The sequence below is a fragment of the Sinocyclocheilus rhinocerous genome, unplaced genomic scaffold (genome assembly GCF_001515625.1).
Source record: "Sinocyclocheilus rhinocerous isolate Xijiao unplaced genomic scaffold, SAMN03320098_v1.1 scaffold5501, whole genome shotgun sequence".
Lineage (NCBI taxonomy): Eukaryota > Metazoa > Chordata > Actinopteri > Cypriniformes > Cyprinidae > Sinocyclocheilus > Sinocyclocheilus rhinocerous.
In genome coordinates this window covers 87,788-99,386 of record NW_015656154.1, presented here as the reverse complement: position 1 = coordinate 99,386, position 11,599 = coordinate 87,788, and the positions used below count along the sequence as shown (strand labels likewise).

Here is an 11,599-nt window from a genome sequence, read left to right as displayed (position 1 = left end):
TCAGTGAACTGGTGCTGCGTTTGCGTGTGGACGAACGGCCAAACTACGTAGAAAAAGCTGCTGTTTTGAAAATAACAGCGTTCGTGTGGACAGGGCCTTAGAAAAGCACGGATTAAAGTCCAAAATCTGACTTGAAATAACCTAACAAATCAATTGGTGCTAAAGCGCTTTCACAAACGACAATTTAAGTTCACGCCATCTCACTAATTTGATCCAGGTTCAATGAGTCAAGATAATTTGATGTGCACACTTATTCTTAAGCAGCCCTTAATGTCGATCAAGGATCAAATTAATCCACCATGGCAAACAGCGAATATATCTGTGCTGTTTAATGCATTTGAGATGTTGTGTTTTCCTCAGTGCATAACTGACATGTCACAGTTATATTCTTCATCTGTAAATGTTAGAAAGTCATGCAAATATATCCATTTTGCTGTCAGGAGTGGGCGAGGCTTACGCGAGTGAACGAGCGCTGCTGCGCGCATGCGCGCTAAAAGGAGCGCGAGCGCAATAGTTTTGAGTAAAATATACAATTTGCTCAAATATTTGTTGCTGGACAGTAAATGTGACACATGTAGAATTTTAAACCTACATATATGTGTATTTTTATGATAGCAGTAACTGTAAATCAAATGAAAGCTAATACAGTCCTAATTACTAGCTCAAACGAGTTAATGTGTAGCCTATTCCTCTTATCAGTTAAATATAGTCTGTTTTCTATTATTTATTTTCATTTTTAATTTAGTGATTTTAACTTTTAATTTAGTGTTTTTAATGCTTTAAAGAGCAATTTTATATTGTTATGTTTTAATATTCTACTAATAACCATAAAGTACAGCTGTCATAAAAGCAGAGAGAAAGGCTGCATGGCGAGAAACTGCTGATCAACTGAATGTGCAAGTAGCAGCATGTTAAAATGTTTTCATATATCTTAAAAAATTAAATCTTGAGCACAATATATTAAATACAGTCGATTGTAGCCTATATTTTTATTTATTTGATTTAAGTTGCCTTTTCTGCATACTTTTATTTTTGGACTGATAAGGTCAACTAATTGTATGTGAGAGAGTCAGTGGTGATATCAATGAGTTCCTATTGGTCAGAGTTAGAGGAGCTCAGCTTAACCTGACAGTTAGCCTGATCCAGACCAGGTTAGTTTATAAGTTGCCACAGTGACTGAGCTTGAGCTATTGTAATTTTGCTTTATGGAACCAAATCAAGTGACAATAAGTCAGACTAACTGAAATAAGCCTGGATTGTTTGGTAAACTTGTTTTAAGAAACAGCCCCCAGGTGGTGCTCCGGTGGAACAACAGCTGGACGGAAGAATTTCATTTTGTATCTCGGAAGACATATTGACAATGCACATGCCTTTTGCAAAGTTTGTCGTACTGATTTTAATATCAGACATGGTGGGGAAAATGACGTTACACAGCACATTAAATCACAACGGCACAGAAGAGCACATACCGGCCATTTCGACATTCATCACTAAAGGGATGCCCCATGAGGTCTGTTTCAGATTTAAGGCCATAAAAAGTATTAAATGTAAGTAAGTCGCCAGTGAACTGGGAGAAAAACAGAGTAAACTTTATAGTTACCCACACAATGTGTATTTGATAGGAATAAAACTTGTCATCAAATTTTAATTGAAAGAATTATTATTGCCGCTTTCCATAGAAATCAGTGTGTATTTAACAAAATATAATTGTCTTTTTTGCTAGTACTTAATTGAAATGTCTAAAATAAACTTAATGTGGTTGAAAACACTGAACAGTTGTGATATATGAAGCTCGTCTGTCTGGCTCAAAGCAAAGCGCCGGGCCTGGCTGGCTAGTTATTAGCATATAGCCTAGCTAGGGTATCTTCTTGTTTTAGGTAAGTTCATGTTTGATTAAACATCCATAAATAGCCTTGACATCTTAATATATTATAATATAACATTTTACTTAGCTAGATTTAGATTAAAGTTGTTGTCTTCTGTGTAAAAATAACTTTCCTGGGTATTAAAAATAAGCTTCTGTGTCATAAACTTGGTACTGATAACAGCTTAACATTATTTACATTATCCTACCTTTGGGGTCTTTGCCTCAATTAGCTAGTTATAGATCAAGAGTTGTTTAAGATGTACAGATGGCTTGCTGCTGTGTTTAATAATTTATGTTGTTGAAATAACATTCTGTTCCAATGCATTGTCTGCTGGTTTATTTAGCTACTTTTCAGTACACCACATTAAGTATGCCAGTTAGTACTGTAAGACTTTAAATGTTAATGTGCAAATTAACACCTGACCACTCTTGTGGGTTTGCTACTGATATAATTAAAAATCATAGAAGGGTAAAAACATGCTAAGCAGACATTGGTATGATGAAAACAATACAGATACAACAAATAAAACTGATAATGGCTGTGTTAGATTTATAGTGTGCGAATAATCAAACAGTGACAATAATCAGTCGTATTGGCGGCACCGAGGGGCCCCCAAATAAAATTCTACTCAGGGCCCCATTAAGGTTTGGGCCAGCCCTGTATGGTGTATATACAAAATAAATGATCCGCACACCTTACTGCTTCTCAGTGTGTTTTAACTGGATTTAGAATTCAAACTTAATCATAATCAGTGAACTACAAGCAAGTTGCAATCCATATGAAGTAACATAGTATTCATTTTAATATTTTACTTTAGCCTATGTTTAGTTGTATTCTTCAATAACAGCAGTAGTGTACACCTCAAAATAGTTTTTCTTATGCGTTTAGTTACAGAGTCAAAAGTTTGGTACAACAATTTAAAGGATTGAGGAAAAAAATCATAATAATAGAGCTTTAAGCATGCTTTATAATACAAATACCTTTATCCTAAAAATAACTTTTACTGAAAAATGCTGAGATGCCGTTTCTCTTGTCCTTGCTTTTAAATGATGACCTCAGTTAAATACCTGCCTTGACAGGCTCTCCAGGATTTCAATCTCTTTGGAGACGTCTAGAAAAAAAAAAGACATATTACTGGGTGTTCAGCCTGATTTTAAAGTATTAAGTCTTAATGTTTGTGAGTATTTAAAGTAATCACTCAAGTACTTTACTATGCATCAGATCATTTCTAAAAACTGTTCTTGTTTAATTCTCTCTTACCCATCAGGGTGGTTATTGTGGTTTGTGTGTGTTCTAGTGATCTCTTTAGTGTAGATTCAAGGGTCTTGCATATAAGATCCTTTAGAAAAAATCAACAGAAAATACATAGTCAAGATATATAGAAAAAAAGACAGTTTTGTGATGTTTGCAAGTATTTTCAGAAAGAAGCAAGAAATATGTTAAACAATATTGAGAATTTGTGAAATGCAAATACCTTTAAGTCCTTGAACTTCTTCAGAACTTCCATTTTTGCATCTTTGAACATGTTGTATTTTAACAGTTCAATTGTTTCTGTTATTTTTTTCTCCCTGTTCTCCATGGCTCCTTGTCCTTTCTCATTTGCAGCTACTGTAATATGTAACATTTAATATTCATTCATATTCTTTAACATAGGCAATACGAACATAGAACGTCTCTGAGAGAAAAAAAAAAACGTATAAGGAAGAAAATGTGATAACTGGTCTCATCTGAGGTCTTAAAACTAACAAATGTGTCATGGGGTTTGTACAACCTCATGTGGGCAACAGTTAAATAAATTGAAATTAGTGTGTGTTGCTTTAAATGCTTCCTTACGTTCATAGCCAGCAGTCATTTGATTCTGAATTGTTCTTTGGATTGAGGAGTAGATTTCCTTCTTTCTCTGAACAACTTCTCTTTTGAGCAATGCCTTCACTTTGGTTTCCTTATCAGGAGGTTAAAGCAGATAAGTATTAATCTATATTATTATTATGTACTAAATATATTAGTAAGTATAAATGCTATGGTCATTGTTGTTGAAAATAAAATAATTCACACTAGGTATAAAACAGGATTTCATTTTGGTAGGAAAAAAACAACAGATCAGAACTAGAAACAGAACTACAAATACTGGCAACACAGCAAAAGTGAGTGCCCAGCAACCAAATTGCATTTCACTCTTTTAAAGGAATGTATTTAACAGAAAAGAGCATTTCTGCTCGAGAAGGCCTTTGCATTTTGCCACTTGGGATGTTTTTGAGTCAGTGAAAGATTTGCTATAAAGACATTTTGTTGCTTGCACATTAGTAATCATTCATTGGAATAGAGTTACCTGTAGATAGATGATGCATAAATGAACAGAAGTAAAAAAAATAAAAAAGGCAACCAACCTCTGTTCTGATGAAGTTTTCCATGTGGTATAGAATGGAAGATTGTGGGTAAGCAGTGCACCTTTGGAAGATACTGAACTTATCGATCTGTTCCTGCACTGACATTCCTGTTTTGTTATTGGCATCAACACTGTAGTAATGAAAAAAAGTAGAATTTAAATGACACAAGACCAAATGGGTACATCTAGACTGTTCTGCTCATCTGCATTATTGTCTTAAATGCCTTTGAATATCATAAGTTTTACAATTAGTTTATGTTGTAATTTTGTGTCAGTACAAATACCACCACCCACAACAGTGCTGATTATATATTTATATACATATCTATGCCACTAGCTGATGTAGATATGCTTATATATTTCAATACACTGTTGAAATATATGCTCTAACACTGTAAATTGTTTTTGTTGTTGTTTTTCTCAGCTGAAGGTACAGTGAATAGGGAATGACAGCAGAACTTACGGAAAAATTAAACTAAACTCATCATCCATGTTGTCGTGCATGTGTTTGGCCAAGCACAAGTTTAGATCTAGGGGTGCATCCCAGTTCTTCTGCCAAACGTATCCTTTGTTCTTGTACAATGTGTGAAGGATTTTATGGAATCCCCTTTTATCTACAGGTGTAACCTGACTCAGAAAGCAAAAATATGACTGCAGTTAGAAAGCCCAGAAAATGGCTTTTCTTCAACATTCAACAGAATTATACTTACAGATGCAATCATGGCGTTTTTGGTGCCAACACACAGTTCCACTGATTTCTCCACTCCTTTTGAGAGACATTGATCCATGATCTTATAAAGTGAGTTAAGCTGATGATCCAACACATTCAGTGCCTTTGCTAGGTTCTTCTGCAAAGCCTTGACTACAGCTTGTATCTCCCCCTAAAACACAAAGAAATGTAGCAGTAAATTACTGTAAAAACCTATTGACTGATTTGATTTCAGAAGACATTTGTAAGTGAAATATCAGAAATTCTGTCTCATACCATTTTTTTATCTGAATGTAGTTGGACACTTTGGATGAAGGACAAAACTCCATTTGCTTCATTGACACAATCGCTGGTCAGTTCTCGGTTAATTCTCCTGTTAGTTCTCTTCAGAATGCCCTGCAGATTTGGGATTTCTACAGAAAATTGGCAAAATTCAATATTTAAATGAATAGAGAGTAATAAGAGTTTCCAGTTTCACTTGATTACCTGTTTCAACAGGTTCCAGATGTAGATTTGTATCTAAGTATGCCTTGGAGCTGACAGTGAAAACATCAGTGATGAAACTGACTTTTGATTTCTGAATAAAAATAAGAATAAAGTATAAGAATTAAGAATAAGTATTAAGAATAAGAATAAGAATGTTGAGTTCACATATATACCGTGATTTCAAGATTTTCAAACTTCCTTTTCACATTTTTCTTTGCACAGTTGTTTCTATGAAGTATGCACACTTTCTTCAGTTTCTGAAAAAACAGCAAACGATTATACAAATCAGATGAAGCGCGTCTTATACAGATATCAGAGTTAGTTAGCCTGTGAGTCAGATCAGGCATTTCTGGCTTTTTGTAGAGCAATCCATTGTTAATTCTTAGCAATTAGAAACAGCAACTGCCTTCCTAAATCAGACTTGCAGCCTTTTAATTGCATTGAAATTAAAGATGGTGTATTTGATTGTAAATTTACCAAACCTTGTCTGAAGATTTTTGGTCTTCAGAGAGTTCAGGTACAGATCTAAAATAAATAAAATACATTACATTATTTTAAAAGAAGTAAAAACAATTCTTAGAATGTTATTAAATTTATGTTGAAAGAAATGCAGATTGACAAAGATCTCTTTATTCTAACCGTAGATATTCCTCCGGATCAATGTCATCAGTTCTGGTGCAGATGAAGTTGATGTTTTTGCACTCTCCTCCTGGTCCCAGGTCTTGAATGCAGTGCTGTATTATCCCCCAGGGGTCTCTGTCATCAATTGCTCGATTGATATTACTTACAATCCAGACAGAAGAGCACTCTCTCAGTTTCTATGGAATTAGAAAGATAAAAATATGTGAATATCTGGCAAACATGTAGTACTGCTTTAAATTGCACATTTGTTTATGTTGAATTGATACAGTAGTCCACTGTCAAAGGAACACTTTACCCAAAAATGAAAATTCTGTCATCCTCATGACTCAACAGAATGATTTTTTCATGAATCAGACCTCATTCTCTTGTGAATGCTGCAAGCCAAGGAGAGCTTTTTGTACATAGTACCTATTTTTTGTCTGTCACACAAAGCTGCCATATGGCTTCAGAAGACTTATACTATGTGCACAAGTCATTTGAGACATTGTTATGCTTTTCCTATGTGCCTTTTGCTCCCTTATTAAATCTTGAAAGCCTCAGTCCTCATTCATTATAACTGCATGAAATAGAGCAGTTGTGCAGTAATTCAAAACCCTACAGTTGTATTTCACCGAAGAAATAAAGTCATACGGGTTTGGAATGACATGAGGGTGAGGATGAGCAAATCATGACAGAATTTTCATATTTAAAGAGTATTTAAAAAGGTGGATTGTTTACAGTTTTCCACAGGTCATTTCTAATCTTGTTGCAGTCTCCAGTCCCAGGAAGATCAAGAAGCACAATGTGCTCCAGGAGTTCACGACAGTCTGGTATCTTGATCGTCACACTCTTCACAAGTGGCCAGTAGCAGTGACCAGTACTTGACTTGCTGTGTTGTATGTAACTTGCAACATCATTGGCAAATGCAGAGACCTGTTTATTTATGAAATAAATTGTTTATTTTGTTAATTTAAAAAATCAGAATACATCATTTTATATTTAACATGGTTATGAAACAGGTGCTAAATATTTAGGGCCAGATTTACTAACAGCTTGCACCACCGCAAACTCTCTTTTGGCATAAAAAAAACAACTGTCAGGATTTACTAAAGACAAGCAGTGAAAAATCGGTAATTTTTGCAGCTGACCTTATGCATGTGTAGGACTTTCCATTACAGTTGCAAAATGTATGGAAGTAGAGGTTTGCGGTAGTCAATTTACTGGTATTTGCACCATTATTTACTGCCCCCCAAAAAAGCATGTATTAACCCATTTAGAGCTTGACATGGCTACGATTGTTGCTGCCAGAAGGATGCACTGGAGAACAGAGAGCACGTAGAAGTGTCATGATTTTAGCCTGTGTTTCCCTGTCTTGTGTTGTGTGTTCAAAGACTCTTATTTTGAATTGAAGTAACCTAACAAATCAATCGGGGCTAAAGCAGTTCCAAAAACAACAATTTAAGTTCAATCTCACTAATTTGATCCAGGTTCAATGAGTCAAGATAATTTGATGTGCACGCTTATTCTTAAGCAGCCCTTAATGTCAATCAAGGATCAAATTAATCCACCATGGCAAACAGCGAATATATTTGTGCTATTTAATGCATTTGAGATGTTGCGTTTTCCTCAGTGTCACAGGTACATTCTTCATCTGTAAGTCATGCAAATATATCTATTTTGCTGTCAGAAGTGAACAAGCGCTGCTGCGCAGTAGACGGAGCGCAATAATTCTGATTAAAATATACATTTTGCAAAAAATATTTGTTGATGGTCATTAAATGTGCCTCGTGTAGAATTTTAAACCTACATATAAATGCATTTTGATGATAGCAGGAACAGTAAAGGGACTATTGTAATGGGTAAATCAAATGAAAGCTAATACAGTCCTAATTACTAGCTCAAATGATTTTATGTTGTAGACGGAGCGCAATAATTCTGATTAAAATATACATTTTGCAAAAAATATTTGTTGATGGTCATTAAATGTGCCTCGTGTAGAATTTTAAACCTACATATAAATGCATTTTGATGATAGCAGGAACAGTAAAGGGACTATTGTAATGGGTAAATCAAATGAAAGCTAATACAGTCCTAATTACTAGCTCAAATGAGTTATTTTATGTTCCTCTTACCAGTTAAAATGTACTCTGTATTTTATTTATTTTCATTTTTAATTGAGTGCTTTAAAGAGCAATTTTATATTGTAATGTTTTAATGTTCTACTAATAACCATAAAGTACAGCTGTCATAAAAGCAGAGAGAAAGGCTGCATGGCTAGAAACTGATGATCAACTGAATGCGCAAGTAGCAGCATGTTAAAATGTTTTCATATATCTAAAAAAAATTCATTAAATCTTGAGCACAATATATTAAATACAGTCGGTTGTAGCCTATATTTTTTATTTATTTAAGTTGCATTGTCTGTATACTTTTATGGACTGATAAGGTCAACTAATTGTATGTGAGAGAGTCAGCAGTAATATCAATGTGTTCCTATTGGTCAGAGTTAGAGGAGCTCAGCTTAACCTGACAGTTAGCCTGCTCCAGACCAGGTTAGTTTATAAATTGCCACAGTGACTGAGCTTGAGCTATGGTGAATTTGCTTTATGGAACCAAATCATTTGACAGTGAGTCAGACTAACTGAAATAAGCCTGGATTGTTTGGTAAACTTGTTTTAAGAAACAGGCCTCTAGTTTCCTAATTTGCTCCAGCTCTTTGTTTCCCTGTGTACCCATGCTTGTTGCTAATCCATTTTGTTATTAAACTTAACTGCATTTGGATCTGCCTTATCTCGCCTTCGTTCACCCAGCATTACAAGAAGTGAGAGAAGTTTTTTCACTCATTTTAATTTATTTGGAATGCCATCGGAAGACATTCAAACATATTGTTTGCCAAGCTAATGTTATTTTTATGTTGTTTGCGACCTTATGCTAATTTGCGCTGCTCTTGGTCGATTGCGTTGGTCATTATGGAAATGAGATGTTGCGTCTGTTTTTTAATTTGCCCATTGTCAGTAGATCACCCACATCTGCGCTTTTTAGGAATTGTGCTCTCACGCTAATTTGCCTTGTTTAGTAAATCTGGCCCCTAGTCTCCTAAAAACTTACATCACTGTTTGAGATTGCTTTCTTACTGCCAGACAAAACATTTTCAATCTCGGCATATTTGTCATCTTTCTTGAGCTCTTCTAATGTTTTCTTATCTGCATCAGCTCCATACAGTGCAGTGATCTTTTCTACTTTAGTTTCCAAGTCCTCATCCCTGTCCTCATTTTCATCCAACAAAACTCTGAAAAGATCGTTGAGCTCTTTCTCCCACTCCTGCAGATGTAAATATAGAAAATCAGACTTTATTTCTTTCCCTCCAGTCTGATTTTTTTCTAAATATTTGTCAAGAACTCTCATTAAAGTCATGGTAAGATGAATATAAATGATGACACCTCTTTAGAGAAGAGTTCAATCTCTGCTATGTAGTTGGAGTCCTTCAGATTGGCTTGCACCTGAGTAACAACAGATGTACAGGCACCAAAACAACTAGATGGCAATAGATTCCTTTTCCCCAGAATTGCATTTAACAGGGAGCTCTTTCCTTGTCCAGATTTTCCAAAAACCCCTATTGTTATCTTTTTGTTGTCACAAATATTATCCATCTTTGAAATGGCATCCCTGTGGATAAAAATAGCATTCATATGTATTCGTTTAGCTGACTTGTGTATCCAAAGTGAGTTTGAGATCTGCAACAAAATCATAACTTCATTTTAATTATTCAAGAGATAGTTCTAGTCCACGATTCTGATTTTTCAATAGCCATGCTTCATTTACGATAAAGCACAGCTATGACTTCATAGAGCTACTCTTTGTATCAGCAACCATAGCTAATATTTTGTGGTGTACAGAGGTGGGTAGTAACAAAGTACATTTACGCCGCTACATTTACTTGAGTACATTTTTGGAAAATTTGTACTTTTTAAGAGTAGAATTAAAGATGGGTACATTTACTTTAACTCAAGTACATTTCTAACGAATGTACACTGGGCACCGTTCCTTTTGTTACTTAATTTTTATGCAATACATGTTTAGACATTTATTCCAAGCGCGCTGTCTCTTTTATCTGGGGCATGAACGATGCCCCAATCGTCAATGAATCACTCCGAGTCGATTCTGTTCAAGGCCTTGAACAAACAAGCCTGCAAAACGGTCTGAATTGGTTCACGAATCACTTTGAATGTTTTGTTTAGTCCCCTGCTGGTACCGAATCATCTGAAGCGGTTTGTCATTCTCATCTGGAGTTGTTCAGTGTTGCGCGCTCATTGAATTAAGTCTGATGAATATGCATTCGCAAAATCTCTCATCAGCATAAACAACAAACTGAAGAAATGGCATCGATTGGGCAGCATAGACGGCTTCAGTAATTATAACGAGAGTTTTTGTGAAAATGCATAATTCACAGTCAAAGTTTTAGACTGAAGTCTTGGAGAGCTTCTGTGTTCTTTACGTCATTTATTCCCAGTTTGAATAACTTATGTTTTTCATGCTACTGAAATAACATGTAAAGTCTTGATTGTCCAATTTGTAAAAAGGAATTCATAAACGGTTCATGCTTTTCCCCTTTATTAGGTCTAATCGATATAAATGATCATTATTACAATGTCAAGAGCAATAATCAAAAATAAAGATTTTTTTTCATGATATTGCAGCTTTACCCTTTAATGAATTCCTGTTTTTTTTATAGGCTATTTACATTATGCAATTTATGTTTAAATATGTGTACATGATGTTACACCTTTGCAGTGTAAAGAAGGCTTTTGTTGATGTAAAAAATGAGATTGGGAGCAGTCTGTAATTGTGATAGATTGAAGAAAATGGTTAAATTTGACAAAAAAAAAACAACACATACATTTGTGTATGTGTCAACAAGTCAATAAAGCAGACTTGACTTGACTTGACTTGACTTTAATAAGGTAGTTATAAAATTGCCCTCAAGTAAGAAATGCCCCTAACCTCCGATTTTGGAACCGAAAGCTGAGGTTATCCACTCGTTTATCCTCAATCATACCCGGGTATGTCACATAACCTGCTTTTTGGAATACCCCCCAGGTTTCTCTCATGACCAAGGACTGTACATAAATGGAAGTCTCGATTTCTAACAAAAAATATCTAAAACTTGAAAAAAAGTAGTTTTTGAGTTTGTTTAAATATATATTCAAATCTGCCACCTAGTAAAATATGTAATTATTAGTGCTGTCAAAAGATTAATCGCAATCGCATCCAAAATAAGTTTTTTGTTTACATAATATATGTGTGTGTACTATATATAAATACACACAAATGCATGTATATATTTAAGAAAAATATGTTAAGTTTATACATTTAAAATATTTGTATATAATATCAATTATATGAATATAAATATATACATGGAAACACATGGAAAGATTTTCTAAATATATAGTGTATTTGTGTGTATTTATATATACATATTAAATATACACACATATATTATGTAAACAAAAACTTTTATTTTGGATG

General features: G+C 34.5%; 1 protein-coding gene across 1 annotated transcript in view; it reads right to left on the bottom strand.

Moving 5' to 3' along the window:
- Nucleotides 1-2,253: 2,253 nt before the first annotated feature.
- The window catches only part of LOC107719524 (nuclear GTPase SLIP-GC-like), a 12,988-nt gene continuing 3,642 nt past the window's right edge, over nucleotides 2,254-11,599 (bottom strand). The window contains exons 6-21 of the mRNA XM_016526943.1: nucleotides 11,072-11,213; nucleotides 9,511-9,736; nucleotides 9,179-9,391; nucleotides 6,809-7,003; nucleotides 6,089-6,267; nucleotides 5,932-5,974; nucleotides 5,623-5,706; nucleotides 5,450-5,540; nucleotides 5,240-5,376; nucleotides 4,965-5,135; nucleotides 4,718-4,881; nucleotides 4,256-4,385; nucleotides 3,702-3,810; nucleotides 3,343-3,476; nucleotides 3,129-3,207; nucleotides 2,254-2,979 (exon numbers count right to left, since the gene is read on the bottom strand). Coding sequence (XP_016382429.1) covers nucleotides 2,924-2,979; nucleotides 3,129-3,207; nucleotides 3,343-3,476; nucleotides 3,702-3,810; nucleotides 4,256-4,385; nucleotides 4,718-4,881; nucleotides 4,965-5,135; nucleotides 5,240-5,376; nucleotides 5,450-5,540; nucleotides 5,623-5,706; nucleotides 5,932-5,974; nucleotides 6,089-6,267; nucleotides 6,809-7,003; nucleotides 9,179-9,391; nucleotides 9,511-9,736; nucleotides 11,072-11,213 — 2,153 coding nt within the window. The 3' untranslated portion in view covers nucleotides 2,254-2,923. The remainder of the gene's footprint in view (nucleotides 2,980-3,128; nucleotides 3,208-3,342; nucleotides 3,477-3,701; nucleotides 3,811-4,255; nucleotides 4,386-4,717; nucleotides 4,882-4,964; nucleotides 5,136-5,239; nucleotides 5,377-5,449; nucleotides 5,541-5,622; nucleotides 5,707-5,931; nucleotides 5,975-6,088; nucleotides 6,268-6,808; nucleotides 7,004-9,178; nucleotides 9,392-9,510; nucleotides 9,737-11,071; nucleotides 11,214-11,599) is intronic.